The 19,598-nt window shown below is 38.3% G+C and overlaps 1 protein-coding gene across 4 annotated transcripts in view; it reads right to left on the reverse strand.

The window, feature by feature from the left end:
- The window catches only part of Scaf11 (SR-related CTD-associated factor 11), a 49,291-nt gene that overhangs the window by 14,115 nt on the left and 15,578 nt on the right, over window positions 1–19,598 (reverse strand). For 2 of the 4 annotated variants that reach the window (NM_028148.2, XM_006521430.3), the window contains exons 3-6: window positions 18,133–18,290; window positions 9,108–9,185; window positions 6,512–6,612; window positions 5,969–6,033 (exon numbers count right to left, since the gene is read on the reverse strand). In NM_028148.2, the coding sequence (NP_082424.2) occupies window positions 5,969–6,033; window positions 6,512–6,612; window positions 9,108–9,185; window positions 18,133–18,290 (402 nt within the window). Of the gene's footprint in view, window positions 1–5,968; window positions 6,034–6,511; window positions 6,613–9,107; window positions 9,186–12,369; window positions 12,539–18,132; window positions 18,291–19,598 lie in introns of all 4 variants that reach the window. The other 2 variants (XM_030248784.1, XM_011245736.2) reach the window with 2 other exon arrangements.

A 19,598-nucleotide genomic window follows, 5' to 3' on the forward strand; every position in this document is an offset into this window, starting at 1 on the left:
AAGAACAGTGCATGATCTGAACTGCTGACCAACTCTTCAGCCCTTTAGAAAAGATAAATTCTATAAACATCTTTAGAGCTTACTAAGTTTTGTTTACTGCTAATCCTCATGTGTGCGTGCACATATTCGTGCATCATGCATGCAGAGATGAGAGAAACAGGTCAGGCGTCCTCCTCTACCACTTCGTTGGATTAGGATTGCTCTCTGACCGTGACGACCTTCCAGGACTTACCTACCTCCACCCCACGCAGCCAGGGATGCACTTTCACTGCTAGGAACTTACATGGGTCCTGGACACTCAAACGCTTCCACATTTGCACAGCAAGTGTCTGACCCACTGAGCTATGTTCTCAGCCCATGAGGTCAGTCAACGTATTTATGGTTTATCATAGGCTGTTGCTATTACAATCAGAGGTATTTCCTAAGAGTTCTAGGAAACATCTACATTGCAAATAGCCAGGTTTGCTTGCTTCACAAAAGGAATATTGATCATCCCATCACTAAAAAACAAAGAAACAAAAGCACACAAAGTTGCAGACCTCTTTCCTGCTACTCAAGGCCATATGTCCTCGTCCTCAGTTTTCTTATGTTAATACTGCTGGTTAAAACATATTTTCTATTTAATAGCACAATAATTTCCTTTTTGATTGCCAGCAACATGCCATAATACTGATGATGTAACAAATATAATGTGAATATAGAGGTCAAGGGAGCTGACTGAGATTTGGCAACTTACTGTTATGCACTATGAAGCATAACTAAAAGATGAAATAGTGATTTTTTTTTCAAGTCATGGTTTTTTCAAGTTAAGTATTGGTTTTGCTGTGTAGCTGTGGCCGTCCTTTCTTAGAACTCGCTCCGTAGAACAGGCTAGCCTCCAACTCAGAGATCCACCTGCCTCTGCCTTCAGAGTGCTAGGATTAAAGGAATATGCCACCATTGTCCAGCTGAAACAGTGATTTTTAAGTTTCTTAAAAGGCCATTGTAAAAACTGAGAATCCTGCTGCAGCTTACCAATAACCACTTTCTGTTCAAGCACATACAGAATTGCTGTACCACAGTCACACAGTATCTTTTATGTCCCAAAGGCATTAAACTGTTTGGATTCATTCACTACTTAATTAATATGTAGAGTTTACATAATGCTGTTTGTTGTTTGGGAAACGTCCTTGGAGAACCCATCATCAGACAAACAGCTTGTGGAAAGAACTGTTCATTTCCTACCAATGTTAAGTACTGAGAGTTCCAATGGCGCTCTCATTAAAGGATTCAATGCTGGTTAATGTCTCTAAATTGGAGCTGGAGAAACGGCTCAGTGCTTAAGGGCACCAGTTGTTTGTATAAAGAACTAGTTTTCAAAGGGCCAAGGTTTGGTTCTCACCACTCACATGGCAGCTCACAATCATCCAAAACTTGAGGTCCGAGGTAACCAAAGCCTGACTAAACTTCAAGGGCACCAGACAAAACATGAATACACATAAAATAAAAATTAATCTAAAAAAACCCTCTATATTGTGATTACCTAGAAATAATTTCACATACCCACTATCCTTCTAAAATACTGAACATATTTTGAGAAAGCCATCAAGCAAATCATTCAATTTCTGCTTTTCATCAAATCCTATGTTTCCTGCAATGTTGATTTTATTGTTTTAAGAAAAGCTCTCACTCTACATCCCAAGCTGACCCTAACATAAAATAGAGCCCATGATAGCTTAGAATTTGTAGTCATACTCCTGCTTTGGTCTCCCAAGTCCAATATTATAAAGATGAACGACCTCACTTTGCCTTTCTGTTTCTAAACAACATCTCTATCTTGGTTTCTTTTGTTTGTTTTTTTAATCACGTAAGACACCTATGTTTGCTCCTCATGCCCCTGGCCACCCATCTCCTTTGCTACCTTCACTTTATTCACTTTATATAGTAACACCTGGCACTGCAGGACAAATGTAAAACAGCCACAGCTAACTTAGCATTCATTACACAAGTTCTTTGCTGTTGTAAAGGACAATCCTTTGCTTTCTCCTGCTATGTCCTTGCTTTTACTTTCGCCCTTGGCAGAGCATTACAAAACTTCCTAGATGATGAACTGTTGTCCTCAGTGTTTCCAGGTATAACTCCATCAGGATAATCATTATTGATACCCCTACAACTAACCTTTTACGCGTGACCTGCTGTCTTTCTCTCCTCACTTAAGACAAGCAACATTTTAAAACCACTTGGTATACACAGTTCTTTCCTTATTCTAGGGTGTATTTTTGTATATGTATGTGTGTGTATATTGTTTGTGTGTATATGTGTGTGTCCATGTGTGTAGGAAATTTCCTTTTGAATAACTTTAAAAAATAACTTTTAGCATTTTACTTTTCTAGAGTTCTCTGGAGCTTTATTATCTAGTATTTAATCTTCTATATAAATACCATCTTTGACTGTTGATTCTACTTTCTGAGATATTTAATAAATCTATTGAAAATTTAAATCTCTAAACATTTTTAATTTCTAAAATACAAAAGATTTTTAAAGAACTTTTTTCTTAGGGCTGGGATTGAAGTCAGTGGTAGTTTACGTACCTAGCAGGTACAAGAGCCTGACTTTGGTCTCTACCTTACTCCTTCTTATGAGATTGGTGGCTTCATCTCTCAGAATATTAATTTCTAAAGTTGTTCAACTCCCAACATTGAGTCTCTGACCATGTCTATTTTGATTTGTATACTGTCATTTTCCTCAAAACTGTGGAAATCCTCACCTGTTTCTGGGACACTAAAATATGGATAGAAAATAGGGCCCAGGGGACTAGGTTGAGTGTTCACTGGGAGACTCCTAGAAGCCATCAACTCTGAGCACGTGTCTGTGGGTGCTTCCTATTTTGAGTAATATTTTAAAAGATATCAACACCGATGACCATTTTTGAACGATCATCGGCAGAAGAAGGACCAGTCACGTCAACACTGGACTTATCTCCCTCCTTACCACTGCTCCTCTGTCTCCGCTGGTCTAGAATTTCACCTAATTTAGTCTCCACGCCAGAAAACTGTTGCAGTCTGAGCGGATACTCACTCCCCTCCCTCTAATCTGTTGAGGAAAGAATCTACTGGAGGAACTGCACCTTTAAAAACTGGTAAGCAGCCAGGCGCGGTGGCGCACACCTTTGATCCCAGCACTTGGGAGGCAGAGGCAGGCAGATTTCTGAGTTCGAGGCCAGCCTGGTCTACAGAGTGAGTTCCAGGACAGCCAGGGCTACACAGAGAAACCCTGTCTCGGAAGGAAAAAAAAAAAAAAAACAAAAAACCTGTTAATGGCACTCACCTGAAAGCAACATTCGGGAAGCAGTGGCAACTAGGTCTCTCTGAGTTCCAGACCAGACAGTTCTAAGTGAGCTCGGGACAGCTACGACTACCTAGTGATATTGTTTTTTATTAAAAAAAAAAAATGTAATGTAAAAAACTGTTTCTTGAGCCAGGCAGTGGTAGCACAGGCCTTTACTCACAGCCCTCAGGAGGCAGAAACAGGTGCATCTCTGAATTTGAGGCTAGCCTGGTCTACAGAATGAGTCCCAAGACAGCCATAACTACAAGAGAAGCCTAATCTCAAACAAACAAACAAAAAGAGCAAAACAAAATTGTTTGTCACTACACCTCCTATCTGTCTTTAGCTAACAGAAGCCTCTAAATCTGTGAACTGACTCTCAATTGTTAACCCCACTCTCCCTAAGAAAGGCTGAAGTTTCTGCTATGGCGCTTTTTTTCCATCCCACTTAGAGAATCACATTCAAGCTTCTATTTTAAGGTCATCTCTTCTGTGCTCTTCCTTTCCTAGTTCTCTGTGCGGCTTAAACAGGTGTTCAATCTGCTATGCTAAGCTCATGTCTTTAATTCAGTGTTACCTTTTTAGGGTACATAGTGTGAATGTGTGTCTCTGCATACTCAACTATTAATTCTGTACCTCAGAGAGCTAACAGCACATCCCTGGTCTCAGTTTGTAAATATTCATTCTCTCTTCTCTACCTAAAGCAATCTAGAAGTGTGTCTAATTGGCTTTAATAAAGAGCTGATGGCCAATAATTGGGCAGGAAGTGAAAAGCAGATCTTCAGGGTAGAGAGAGGGACTATGGGAGGAGAAGTGTCCAGAGAGAATGTCTGCATAGATGGAGCATCTGTCAATAATTCCAGCTAAGGCAAGAGATAGAAGATGGAACATCCGGGAGGAGAAAGTTCTGAGATAGAGCTAGGCACGGGAAGATCAGCCTGGGAGATGTGAGGAGATGGATGCATGGTACCCGAACACAAGCAACCAGCCACATGGCAGAATGTAGGTTAAAAATACTTGGGTTATCTAAGCTATGATCTAGTCAGAGAAGAGCCTAGCTACATGGTCAAGGTATTTATATGTTGAGTCTTGAGTATTTTGAGAGCATGCAACTGGGAGGACGAACCAAACCCAACTTGTACAGAAAGAGGCTAGGGAGCCCGTGAACATACAGTCAAGACCAAAGGAGAGGTAGGCCTGGCCACATGGCAGGATGTAGTGCAGAATTAGTCAGGTTAGAGTAGTCAGAAGACCACCCAATGAAAGGCCTAAGCTTTAAAATATTAATAAGCCTCATTGTCATTATTTATATCGCTGGCAGGTCCAAGATAGTCCCATTATATCTCCCAAACACATTTCAGTAAACACTAATCCCAAAGACATTTGATGAAAACATCTTTCTATGGACGAAGGTACAGTTCAGTGGTAAAGCGCTCGTTCATCCTGACTATAAGAGTTCCTGGGGTTCAATCCCAAGCACCTCTGGGCAAGTGTAGGAAAAACTCTTGTATACAACATCAATTAAGATAATAAATACTCTGAGCTTAATGTTAAGCAGGCATTCAAAGTCTGACTAATACCAAACAACAAATTTGTAATTAAAAAGAGATAGCATGTCCTTAAGAAATGCCTGAAAGGAGTTGGAGAGCGAGCCCAGGTAGTAAAGTGTCTGCTGGGCAAGCATAGAAACTTGCATTCGGAGCCCTAGAAGCCCCATAAAAAGTGAGTATGGAAGTGGATGACTGTAGTTCCAGAGCTGAGGAGGTACAGACAGGAGGCGCCCAAGGGGTTAGCAGCTGGCCAGTGGAAGTGAACTGACAACCAAGCTGCAGGTTTACTGAGAATTCCTGTCTCAAAACTAAGGTTGAGAGTGATTAATGAAGATACCCAACATCAACCTCTAGCCTCCAAATGCAAGGACAAATACACATACAGGAACATTTTGAACCAATTAGGACAAAACCCTAATGTGTATTAGCATGATCCTCTCAGTATCAGAAACAGAAATAATCAAGTGTCTATCACTCCTGGTAGTAAATTTTTTATTTCTCTATTCTATTATTAAATCAACAGGCTGGGAAGTTTTCATGTTTGTTTGACAGATTCTTTTATTTTAAAGGTACTCTGACACACACGCTCTCTCTACCCTTCCCCCTCCCCTCATGCATGGCCATACACATACACCCACCCCCACCAAAGGCAAAGGGAAATGCCTGAGAGACTTTTGTCATAGACTGGATTTACTATAAACAAACACAAATCAAAGTTCACCTTTAAAAGCAAAACGCAGGGAGTGCCCTGAGATGATGCTCAGCCAGTCCATGCCAATATCCCAGACCCCAATGTCTGAGACCCACAGGCATCTTCCACCTCCCCAAGCTATGTGCAGTAAGGCTACAAGGCAGGCTACTCAACACCAAGTAATCAGGAGATGGTCTTTCAACACATATTTCCTTTCCTTCCTTCTCCCTTCAAGCCAAAAACAGAACAGGGAACAGTAGAAATGACCTCCATGAAAGCAAAACAATGTAGCACATATGGTATATTGTGGAAAGATCTAAGAAGTGCCATTACCAACTATTTTCAAAATCAAAATATTACTAAGAAATATGGCATTAACACTGAGTTACAACACAAAGGACACACAAGCGGAGTTACTTACTATACAACACCTTCAAGCCATCAGATCTTTCACATAACAGATCTTCTCTTATGGTGTTTCTTTTTCTGTAGATATGAATAAGAGTTTTAAAAGATTTTAAAAACTAAAATTTTGTTCAGTTTTTTAAGTCCACTGCCCATCACAATGAAATATTCTTATGTACTCAGATAAAATAATAATAGGCTAAACTAGGCTTTAAGATACAATGAACTCTATTAGTATTTAAACATAATCTTCCTGACTTTCATGACTGGCTACCGAGACATGCAGAATAGAGGGCATTGCTTGTTTAAAGGAACGACTGGAAATGTCTAGCAAAATAAGGTATGCATGAGTGCCACTTGCCATCCATTTAACCTTCTCCCTCTAATGACTTCAATGGGCGGTTTATATAGGCAAAAACATAGCTGCAATCCTTTCCTTAGAGGCGTGGGGATGGATAATCGCATCCCAATATCCCTCCCACTGCAAAGGAAGCCCCCACATTACTTCTCACACTTATGTATGGTCACTCTGAAGCCCACTGTAAATTTAATTACTAACCTCTTGTTGCCTTTGGAACTCTCATGATAAAAGAGTTGCTTCTTAAAAGACCTTTGATTTTCCTTGTCCTCTGTTTCTCTCAACCGTCTTTTCACTTGAATCTGTAAGAAAAGCAAAACTACCTATTAAATAAGTACACCAACATTGCAAGCAGCTTTGCCATTCTCCCTTGTAATTACAAAACTAAAGAAACAAAACCGCCACACTGAAAAGCACAGTCACGGCCTTACACTATGGTCACACCTTAAGCTCAGGAGAGTCGAGAAAACAAGTCAAGACTTCAAGACCAGCCTAGGCAGAACTATATAACTTTATAAAGATGGCTGGAAAATAGTCTTCCAGAGAATCTACTCTGACTTTTACTAACACCTAAGTATGTTTTGTCCAATAAATGATAATTTGCGTAAGTGATGAAGACATAAGCAATCAAAACAGGCCGATCCTTTTGTTTTGTGTGTACATGTCCATGTTCAAGTATGAGCGCGCTTGCCTAGGCCAGAGGAAGGTTTCCGCTTCTCCTCAAGCACCGTCCACATTTCTGTTTGGAAGTAGCAACTAAGGAAGTTACGCTGCTGGCCAGTACGGCCTTCTATTCCAGCTATTCTTTAAATACAGGGATGGAACTCAAAGACTCACGTCACGCTTCTGCGGCAAATGCTTCACTGAGCTGTGCCCCTAGCCCTTCTCTAACAGTTTTTATGTGCATTGCCATACTGTTTGTACATTATATTGTTGTGCCGAGTTCAGGGGAAACCCAGGCGAGCCCAAGAATGGCAAAGTCTGCAATTCGCAAAAGTCTTTTATTTCAAGTTCAAACTCAGTTCACCCACCTCACACTCACCAGGTGAATGCTGGCAAGTGACCCTGAGTCCAGAAAACACTGGGTTTATATACAGTATAGGGATAGTGTGGATATTTAGAGAAAAGAGGAGCAGAGGGTGGAACAGTACTGAAGGGAGGGGGTTAGTGGGGGTCTGCTCAAGGACTAATTTTATGGCTGTCGTAACTGTCTGCGACCTGACCTCTGTTTACCTTTTTCCCATGGTCTCCCTTGAGCTTGTCATTTCTCTAAGGTCTCAAGGACAGGTGCCTGGAGTTTTGCTGCTCATCAGCAGGAGTGGTGAGTGCCGCTGCCCATCTAAGGCTAGGGGAGGGGGAAGGAGCCCTGGCTGCTGCAGGAGGACGCAGCAAGCTGTCATAGACTGCAATCAGTTCCTCCCTTAGAGCTATCACACACATGCATGCACAAGTGTGGTTTGTCATTTTTTAAAGTTATTTATCATTTATTTTCATACATTTGTTGTTTCTCATACATCTTACTCAGCACCGTTCTATCTTCCTCTTTCCTCATGAACTCAGTAATGGTTCTATTTATTTTCTTCTTTTTAAACAAGCAAAAAAAATCAACAATAAAATATTAATCATTTGTAAGGGCCAGAGAACAGGATGTGTGTGCTATGAAACCAAATCTCCTAGAAATGTCAGAAGCTCACCCATCAGCATGGCTGCTTAAACCTGAGCAACGATGGCGCCATCAAATACTCTACCATGGAAATGGGTAATCTAATCTCAAGGGCCTTCAGCCCTGGATGAAGAACTGCAGCCACGTAAGACATGGTGGTCCCTAAGAAACAGTCCCCGGTTGGTTATCAATACCAAGGGGTCAGTCCTGAAACCATACATACAAGGAACATTGTATAGCCCCTATACATTTAGGAACACACACACAGACACACCTATATAACAACAGTGAAAGAAAAAGAGGCCAGAGGCCATACATTTGAGAGCTAGGAAAGCAGGAGAAACCTGAGAGGAGTTGGAAGGAGCAAAGGGTAAAATGACTAATTATATTTTAATCTGAAAAACTAAAAATGTTTCTTAACTATAATCATGATTCATACTAAGGAATATCAAGGCCATGTAAGAACAAAAATGTCAGTTTATATTAGTTTTATTTATCCAATCTTCAAATTATGTTTTTCATAACAACAGTTTTTTTAAGATTTACTTATTATGTATATATAATACTGCCTGCATGTACACCTGCAGGCCAGAAGAGGGCATCAGATCTCATTACAGATGGTTGTGAGTCACCATGTGGTTGCTGGGAATTGAACACAGAACCTCTGGAAGAGCAGCCAGTACTCTTAACCTCAGTCATCTCTCTAGCACCCGTAAAAACAATGTTTAGATATTTGGAGCTTAAGTATTATAAAAGCTTACCTTTGAATTCAATAAAATTAAAACATTTTTGATGAAAAAAATGTATTCAATATGTTGGGCAACTAAGATGTTTTAAATACAATCATGCTGATGATGAAAGCATTTCCATATGCATATGACTTCTTTTAAAGCCATTAATCTATTACATCTGTACAGTATTAGGTGACCACTGTGGTATGCCCACTTTAGAAGCCAAAGGAAAAGCAGTCCAGTATTAGTTACTGGCACTAAAAGCTGTGAACTTGCCGTGTTTAAGAGAAATGATGACACACACTAAACCTAAAGGTGAGCCATTTTTAGCTGGAAATCTATCACAGCAAAGCAGCTGCAACTAACACCATGAGTGAAACTCAAAATGAAATCAAAGGCTTACCTTAGCACAACCTTCAAATGCACTGAGTTCAAACACGGCCTGAAAAGGTTTCCGATCGATTGGACAAGAAGCCAATATCTGAGAAATGATTACAAACGTGTCTTTAGAAGAGATCACAAACTACACTAAATACAATCATAATTCCCCACTATCATAGAAATATATTTTTCTAATTTCAAAATGAAGGAAAGGAAATACTACCAGACTGTACTATACCACACCGCAAAAGACACCTTAAGCTTGCTTCATGAATTCTTTCAAATGTTTCCTGACTGAGAGAGAACACACTGACTGGAGTCAGTGACCAGAAGTAAAGCAGCCACTCCTAAGAGCCCGTAAGGACGGGCTGCCCAGTGAGAACGCCTGTAAAACCAAGGCTGAGCCTTGGGCCTAAGTAACAACCCTAGAGCTAAGTACTTCTTAGATGCTCACACTTATCTCTTTAAAATTACAACTCATATGCTGAGTTCCATTTTACTTTTCTCATAAATTAATGACCATGCATTGGTTCACAGTAGCTTTTCTTAGCAGGAGAGCGTGTCGCGGGTCACAATAGCATTAGTTTCCATTTCTTTAACAGACACATAAGGTTGAGCATATTTTATTTAAGGACATATTCAAAAGCTTCTTTCTATCCATCCATACTCTTTACCTAATTTTTATTAGGTTTCTATTTTTTTCAAATTGAATTATGTGCTCTCTATTTTGTAGGGAAAATTGTCTTTCAATTATTTTACAATTCTAAATCAACCTAATTTAGATATATGTCCCTGTGTTTTCAAAACTTTATATGTATCAACGATAATTCTATTATTAGATAAATTTTGGAATTTAGGTAATTCACTTTATACTATTCCTTACTGGAAAATGTTGTAACTTTTGCCTATATTTAAATAAACGTATAGAACAGAGTATGTGTGGCCCCAATCATAACACATTTCTACAAAACTCATGGAATTATTAAAAACCAGCTAAAAAAAATATAAATTGAGTTACTTTCTACTAATTTACTAAAATGTATATATTTTTTATTGTTAGTAAGTAGGCTCTGACATGAAAATGTTTCACCGTCGGAAAGAGAAGATGAGGGCTTACTACAATAAATCAATACTAACAAGATAATAACTTAATGTACTTCCAAGTTCTCAGGACTTAGGATGCTATAAATTTGCTACCAAAAAATGTGTTTTAAAAGGGCAAAAACAAAGTATTTTACATCTTACTCATAATGCGTTTCAATTAGCAATTTTAATTTAAGGAACTGGATGTCCTAACAATAAAACTGCTTGTCAGCAAAAGCTATAAAATTTCTTAGAGGTTACATTCTTAGACTTATATTGAAAATATCTAAAGTACTCTTCATTTTCCCAAGGTTTTTGAATATATTAATTTTATTTTAAAGGTATAATTTTTAAAGATTAAACAGTTAATAAATGAAAATTAAAATGCACAGCGGCTCTGTATTTACTGTCTTTCACATTTTCTCTTTGTCCAAACTCTGGCCCTGTTGCATAAACTCTTTGTGCTTTGTGTACTTAATTTCTGAAAACAGGGATAAGAACTTTAAGGTTAATTTATGTTAACTGACTGTTAGCAATTCTTAGAGGGACATGTATGTGGTATATACTAGCTCCTACATAAGATCCAGTTTAACTACACTGACAAACACCTACGTCAACAAAAGGACAACTTACAATGTGATATAGGAAACATGAGTCCTCAAATGATTTATTTTGTTGGCCAACCTATAATAAATTTATGACCCAAAGAAATAGATTTATCAAATCAGCTGGTACTTGAAATTATACAGTCTCACTGTGTTTCTTATTAAACTTCCTCTTGACATCAACTAGCCATCATTCTTTCTTTTTAATTTTTAAAGTACCAAGATGTTAACCTGATCCATTCGTGCTTTGACATGTTCCAAACATGTGGGTTCTGGGCATGATCTCCATCTTTCTTCCCACTATGACTACCAGTTTGTATCTGACTAGACTCATTGAATAAGGATCTCCACTGCTTTAACAAAAACATACATACAAAGGAAAACAGGGCAAACCTGGCAGGAATGAGAAACTCTACTAAGTTATAATCTAGACACATTTAACAATCCTCATAATGATGACTTAATTAACATTAGAAAATAATTCACTTTGACCCAATCTTACCAAATAGGAAATATTAATACCCTTAAATTACATTATCTTTTCCAGGTATGAAAAGTTTAAATAAAGAAATAAGCCCAGAAAAATAGATAAGATGCTTTCTCTGGGGCTAAGAAACAATGCCCATATGTAATCTTAAAAACATATAACTATTGTAGAAGAGTATTTCAGAGACGAAACAGAAATCTATTATCGATTCTCCATTTTCATAGTACACACAAATTCAGAAGTCAATGGAAAATCAAAACATGTTTTAAAAATTAAGAAACATAATTTTCCTCACTGTCCCCTTTAGGTCTGAGAGTTCATTAATATGTACAAGGATCCATCCACACAGCATGCAACAATGGCATTAACAGAAAAGTTTTACAAATGGGATTTTTTTTTTTTGCTTTGTTTTGTTTCAAAATGGCTTAGATTGTCTATTTTAAGGCATTTATAGGGGATTCTGATCCCCACATTTAGCAGATAGTGAGACAATCCCAAGATACTTTGGTCTTTAAAATAGCATTTTCAAAGTAAAGTTTGACTAGAAATACTGACTGATTTTTTTTGTTTTTTGTTTTTTTAAGACAGGGTTTATCTGTGTAGCCATGGCTGTCCTGTAGACCAGGCTGGCCTAAGAACTCAGAAATCCACCTGCCTCTGCCTCCCAAGTGCTGGGATTAAAGGCCACTAACAGGCTCTGATTGAATTTTTAAGCTGCAAAGTTTTAAGGGTTCCTATTTAAAGCTAATGTAGAGAAAATTTAATATTTTAAGTGAGTTTAACTTTAAAGACTATCAAACTGTTTTATATGTAAAAATTTTAATATTCATTATTTTGATTACTTATATAACAAAAATATCATTATTCACCTGTTTAATGTGACTTTAAGTAATTTTAAAAATATCCAATTAGTTCCATAATCAAAGTATCTAAAACCACCATTCAACTTTATGATACAACTACAAAGTTAATAGAACTTGCTCACTGTTTTACGTAGAATGTATATTAAAAGCAGAGCACATATTTTATAGCAAATGCTCTGTACTACTGTTATATAAGAGGGAAAATTTGATAGAAAAAACTTTCCTAATGATTTCAGTAAAACATACCCTAGTATTCTGAAGCGTTGTAAACTCCCAGTTCAGACAAACTCATATTTAAATGTAAGAACAGGAAACCTTCCTTATTTGAGAATTCAGGATTCTTGGTTTCTAGTATTTCTTGCTTCCTGATGCTGCTCTATCCTCAATCACAAAGGCTGCCTACAGATAGCCCCTCCTAGAGAGAGAGAGGCAAGTGTTAAACACTGAGTCTCAACACCTATGCTTACAGCGTAGTCTTCCTGTTCACAGGGACCTACACCACCTTCTCTGCCACTAAGAAATAAAGCATATTATCTACAAAATTACAGTTCATAATCAAAGAGGACTTAGGACTGCAAACATTAGAGGTTGGTGCTTATTTTAAAAGTGTTGGCATAACCCTTCCTCAGTGATAGCTCCAACACAGCCAGCCATGGGCTCCAAAGGGCTCACCTGGAGCCAAGCTACACACACGGTCCCATCACATCTAAACATTCTATCACACATCTATCTCATCTAAACATTCATCCCAAAAACCCTGTCACGGCACATTTAGCTCTCGACAGCAGCTTTCAAAAGCATATGCATATAAAGTCAGGGGTAAAATTGACACTAGGAATACATTCAGCATATCTACTCAAAAGGAATGTTTTCACACTTCCCAAGATATACTCTAACTCTAGGGTAGACTTATACTTTCTCTTAATGTCATCTGACATCTAATGATGATTAAGGTTTTTTCTAGTATAAAAGCAGAAAATTCATTTTAAATATTCTGACATTTACAACTGGCGTGTGGCATATATGTGTGTGTATTTTAATTTACCTGATGGATGAAAACAATATAAAAGATTCTCACAAGTATTCTTAGATTCTTTAGATAACAATGTCAACTGCTCTGAGATGTTGACCTTTGCTGTTTAATCCATCACTTGCACCTGCCTGTACCAGCCCTGCCCTTCAGGAGCTCCAGGTCGCCTGGTGAACATCTTCAGTTAACTGTCCAGTCTGACTTCACTAACCTTTTAATCTCAGACTAAAGCTGTCAGCATTCCACAGGTATAGAGGAAGTTCAGTCAATTCTTTATGTGGGGAAACTAATTACATTTTTTAAATGCTTAAAATACTTAAAAGAAATATGTAAGAAGAACTGGGGCTGATGAGACAGCTCAGAGGTTGAGCACACTGATTGCTCTTCCAGAGGTCCCGAGTTCAACTCCCAGCAACCACATAGTGGCTCACAACCATCTGTAATGGGATCTGGAGCCTCTTCTGGCACACAGGTATCTATGCAGGCAGAACACTGTACATAATAAATACAGGGAGGCACCTCAGAAGCTATCGAGACTAGGCTAGCTCTACACACCAGCTCTACACACCAGCTCTATACACCAGCTCTACACACCAGCTCTACACACCAGCTCTACACACCAGCTCTATACACCAGCTCTACACACCAGCTCTATACACCGTCAACACTGCATGTCCTTGCAATGCAGCACATCTCAGAGCATGGACTTTGCATACTCAACACTTGAGGTCTTAGTTTAATCCTCAGCACCAAAAATATAGTGAGAACTGTTAAATCCTTTAAACATAGAATGTTTCTAAGTTCTCAAACCATAACTCTCTAAACACCAAACTTGTATTTTAACTATCTTCTGGTGACTGTGCCAAGGTAAAAGACAAACAAAAAAACTATTCTCATATTCATACATATACTTTGTCTGTGGAGGATCATAAATATGGTCAGTTGCCACTATTTCTATTGATGCATCAGACTTTTCTAGTCTTCATGGACATGAGAGTATGTCTGTGCACCATGTCAGTGCAGGAGCCCCCAGAAGTCAGAAAATGATGTCAGATCCCATGGAACTGGAATTATAGACTATTGTGTGCCACCATGTAGATGCTGGGAATTGAACCAGGTCCTCTGCAACAATGGTCAATGTTCATAATTGCTGTGCTGTATTTCCAGCTCAGAAATGCAGTATGTGAGATAAGAAAATCCCTTAGGCAGCGTAGTAAACGTTAGCACACTGCCTCTAGTATACTTAGCAGTACAAAGGCCTTCCCTCAAGCAAGACTCTTAGCTCTAATAGTAATGGTTTAATTTTTATTATGTCAATAGGTCATTTCTGCCAATTATTAAATATCCTATTTCTCTTCCTTCTAGTCCCCATTTCTCTTATTTCAGAATCTTGGTATATAGACCTAGCTAGCCTGGTACTTGCTATGTAGCCCAAGCTGCCTACCCTCTAAAGTCCTCCTCTCAGCTTCACAAGTACTGAAATTGCAGGTGTACACCACCACACTGGCTTTTTAGAACTCTCTATACTCTGGTTATACTTTAAGCTAAGAGGCTTACCACCTATTCTTGTAACTGGCCACCATTACAAGAAACTCAATGTGTTCTCGTGTACCTATGGTGGGCCATTAGGTTCTGGAGCCACCAACATTGAATTGGTAGAGGGAATATCAAGCTGAAATCTCTTTGCCTAAGTAAAATAGATTTTATGACACATCTATAGATGATCATTTACTTTAACACTTTAATTTTGCTTATTTGTTTAAATAACCACAGAAACAAGACCTTAGAACATGGAGAAATTCAAACTAATTTTTATTTGAGGAATGGTACTTTAGGGACATGAAAATTTTCAGGAGTGTGTATAATATAAAATCACTAAAGACTAAAATACATTAAAACCTTTGAAATACCAGTTTCTTGTGATAAAATGTCTTCAATGACTAAGGTAAGATGGAAGGGGAGGGTGTGCTTGACCTCCGTCCTGAAGTCCTACTCAGTGAACTTCAACTACAAACGCAGCAGAGCTAAGTCTCTGGAAGACAAACAAATCCAGAGAAATGACCCAGAATGTGGTCCACGCGTCTTCTTATCATATAGGTTTCCAAGTACAAGTTCACGTGGATCCCTACACTTCTCCTACAAATGGATATTAGTAAAGTTTTAAACTATAGAGTCTTAAATTTTACTTTAACTTTAGGCTACTCTTGAGATATCTGGAAACAAATTACAACTTGAGTCCAGAGCCTTTACTTTTAACATGAAATAAACATTAAAATAGTGGACTAAATGAAAGAATGCTGACTGTAACCTGCAAAGAGTCTTTACACACACACATTTATTTATTTCTAGTACTGAATCTGAAACAAACTGCACACCTCTTTAAACAGGAGGTTGGAAAGAATGAGAGCAAAATCCTTTAATGATGACATTGGAAAAAAAAAAAAAAAACAACAAACCCATGACATTGAAATCTGATTCTATTTTCCAAAGCATTTATATACTTTAAATCCATCCAATTGTTATCACAACAAGACTGGATGAAAATTGAGAGACCTAAGTAACTCTGCAAGCATGCATTTATTCATGATTTATAATGAACAATTTGAGTGTCCCACTGTTAATGGTCAACTTAATGCAAAGGTTGTCTGTAGTCTCCCCTCCCTCAGCCTGAAACCAGCTTGCTCAGGGGTGGAGCTTCCCTCTCAATCATTCTGCCACGCCCACTGCTGGAACCTGCCTCTTTGCTGTTTGGAGCCATCACGTGATCACCCTGCTACTGGACCCCAAGATTATTTGGCGGGAATTGGGCCCCTCCCCCTTCCTTTATAACTGAGTGCCGAAATAGTAAAAATTGAACCTTGAGCAGAGAGCTTTGTCTTGGTTCCTTCCTTATCTCGCGCAGCCCAGCCCCTCTTCTCTTCCAGGTTTCCAAAATGCCTTTCCAGGCTAGAACCGAGGTTGTGATCTACTGGCCAGACACAACAGTTGTCAACCTTCCTAATGTCGCAACCCTTTAATATGGTTCGTTTCTCATCTGACATGAGAATTATTTTCATTGCTACTCTATAATTCAAATTTTGCTACTGTTGCGAATCATAATGTAAATATCTGTGTTTTCAGAGGGTCTTTACTGCCCCCTGCCATAACCCATAGGTCAGGCCGGATGACGTAAGGGCTTACTTACTGATGGCTGCTATGTCCACCAAGGACAAGGAGATGCAGAATGTTCTCCCTCCCCTTTTAAGGTTAAACAGTAACACAACTCCACACTACCTGTAATCACAACTAAAGACAGCAGTACAACAGTGCACATAACTTGCTTTTGAAAAGCAAAACAATTTCATTTCAATAAATTATTTATTTTCAAAAGAACATCAGAGGCTGGAAAGATGGCTGAGCAATTAGAAACATGTACTGCTCTCTCAGAGAGGATTCAAGTTTGGTTCCCAGCACCCATGTTAGCAGTTCATAACTGACTGTAACTCCAACTGTAAGGGCTCAGACATCCCCTGCTCGTCTTTGTAAGCACATAGTCACACACACACACACACACACACACACACACACACATAAATAAAAACAGGTATTTCTTATGAAGTATCAAAAAACAAGGAATACATTATATGTAAAAAAAAAAAGCGTTGATTTTTACATATACTGCCAGGTATTCTCAAATTTAAAATAAATGAGCTAAAATATAGCTAAGTTTACTACTGTTTATGCATTAAATATGTGCAGTCTACAACCTAGCAATTACAACTTCTCAATATGTACCCTAAAGAAACCTGTTTCGTGTACATCATGATAAAGCTTATGTGGAAAATGCCCTTGAGGTGGTAAAGGAAGGAAAATCACGCCTACACATTCTGTCTTACACACACACACACACACACACCTTATTTTGTTTGAAATTCATAATTATGTAGTCACTGAACACAATCAGGAAAAGATCCAAACTCATGCAGAGACAGGGTTTGTGGGTAACAAGTCACACACGTATATCAGGGACACAGCCGACCTACAGTTGAATGATGGACAAACGGCACTGGTCAACGCTGCAGAGTTACCAACAGGATTCTGCCCAAACTAACAGTATTTCTCTCAAAATACATTTCCACCTATCCCTAAGTCTCTTTTTGTTAAAGACTAGTTAGCTTTTTAATCTAGATTATGTTTCTTCTTATACTCTTATTAATTCAACTAGTATAACAAATCTCTTAACAAAAGTTAACCAGAAAGCCAGCATTCACTACACGCAAAGTCAGTTCTTTCAACAATATTAAGGAACATAAGTACAAGAAAAAAATAACTTTGAGATAGACCTAATTCTTTACTAACTTTTATACATTGACAAAATACTACATCAGAAAACATAATATAAAAAACAAAAAAACAGTAAATGTTTGGTTTTATAATTTATAATAACAGGACTTAAGATTAATATATACTTCAATATATCTGGCCCAAATTGATTCACTATAATACAGTCAAAGCCCAAGATATCTTCTTAATTATTTTTATAAAGAATCTTAAGTAAAATCTCTAACTCAGACTCTGAAATTAGTTTACACTAAAGACCCCTAGACTTTAAAGTGAAAAACACTGTGGCAGCTATTCTGATTATTCCAGAGGTTGTCAGAAAGAAATCAAATAACCTATGTGAAAATTCTCTGAAAAACATTTATGTAAACAGTAGACAGGGATGTTATTAGTAGCAAGCAGGTAATATCGTGTAAGGGTCAGAAGGCTATTTGGCCTGCTTTTACTGTAAGGTTTTTTTCAAAGTACAAATTAAAATTGATTACAAAAGAATGAAAAGACTGAGTTTAAAAAAATGGGAGAAAAATGAAGATAGATTTTAAACAAACAGGGGGGGAATTTTTTAGGAAAAAACTTAGTATGAGATAGTGTATAAAAGGCAGTGGCAATAAGTGAAATAAAATCATGATAAGAAATTAAATGCTCATTCTCAGACTCACCTCTGCCCATTTAAGAATACAGGCCATACAGAAGACATGATTACAACTTTCTGGAAAACCAACTTCCTTCCCTAACAGGCAACTGAGACATATTGGACATCTGTCCGCTTCACTGTACAGTAAGCCAGAGGCATCGGCAGTATTGCTGTTTTCTTCACCTGCAAAGAAAAAGACAGTCATGTTTTCAAAGACCCCAAAACCAGTGATTTATACTTAAGCAATATGGTTGCTTACATCCTCAAAGGGCCAGCCCTGCTTCTTTGCAACTAGCTCTTGGGTGTCAAATGACAAACACACTCTTTAAGTCCAACAGCTCGAGCATTTACTTTTTGTGTGCCCTGTGTGTCTGTGTGTGCTGTATGTATGTGTGGATGTTGTGGGGTGATGTATCTATCTGTGTTGTATCTTTGTATGTGTGTATGTGTGTGAGTGAGATTCTAGGAAATTTAACCCAGACTTTGTCTATACTACACACATGCCCTACCACTTAGCTACATTCACAACCAACTTTCTTACATACTTCAGTGGGGAAGGGGGGACATAATGGACCATGATTTATTTTTAAATATTATTTACCTGGTTCAAAATTTTCAAATAAAAATGACTATACTGACAAACCTAGTCACACTACTTCTACCATATCCAATAGTAACTTAAGTTTCTTTTGCTATATCAATATATATATATATATATATATATATATATATATATATTGTTTGTTTGTTTTTTGTTTTTTTGAGACAGGGTTTCTCTGTGTAGCCCTGGCTGTCCTGGAACTCACTTTGTAGACCAGGCTGGCCTCGAACTCAGAAATCCACCTGCCTCTGCCTCCCAAGTGCTGGCATCAAAGGCGTGCGCCACCACCGCCTGGCTCAATATTTTTTAATGCATAGAAGAAAAGCAATTCCTTCCTTGCCCTCCCCTCAGTTAAAACAAGGTTTCTCAAGACAGGTGGTGACGGTGCACTCCTTTAATACCAGCATTTGGGAGGCAGAGGTAGGTGGATGTCTCAGTTCAATACCAGTTTGTTCTACAGAGTGCATTCAGGACAGCCAGGGATACACAGAAAAATCTTATCTCAAAGAATCACTTAGTTTCTCAATAAGTAGGTTGGCTTCAAACTCAGGATATTTCTATCTCAGCCTCCCAGGTACTAGCAGCACAGGGGTGAGACAAGAAGCCAAGAGAAACCCTAATATACATCCTTCCACATGTCTTTTCTTTCTTCATCGAACACTGGAGTACTATACATATTAATCTGCTTCTCAAAACAACTCACTAGTGGACATTCACGTGTTCTCAGCCGCTGGCTATGACAACGGATGCTGAGGATAGAGTCCAGAGTTCCACACATTAGGCAAGTTAAGTATTCTACCAAGGAGCTTAGATCGCAACACAATTATTTCACATTTCAAAAAGTGTATCTACAGATCAATTCTTTGAAAATGGATTTACTAGATAGGTGA

This window comes from Mus musculus, chromosome 15 (genome assembly GCF_000001635.26).
Source record: "Mus musculus strain C57BL/6J chromosome 15, GRCm38.p6 C57BL/6J".
Lineage (NCBI taxonomy): Eukaryota > Metazoa > Chordata > Mammalia > Rodentia > Muridae > Mus > Mus musculus.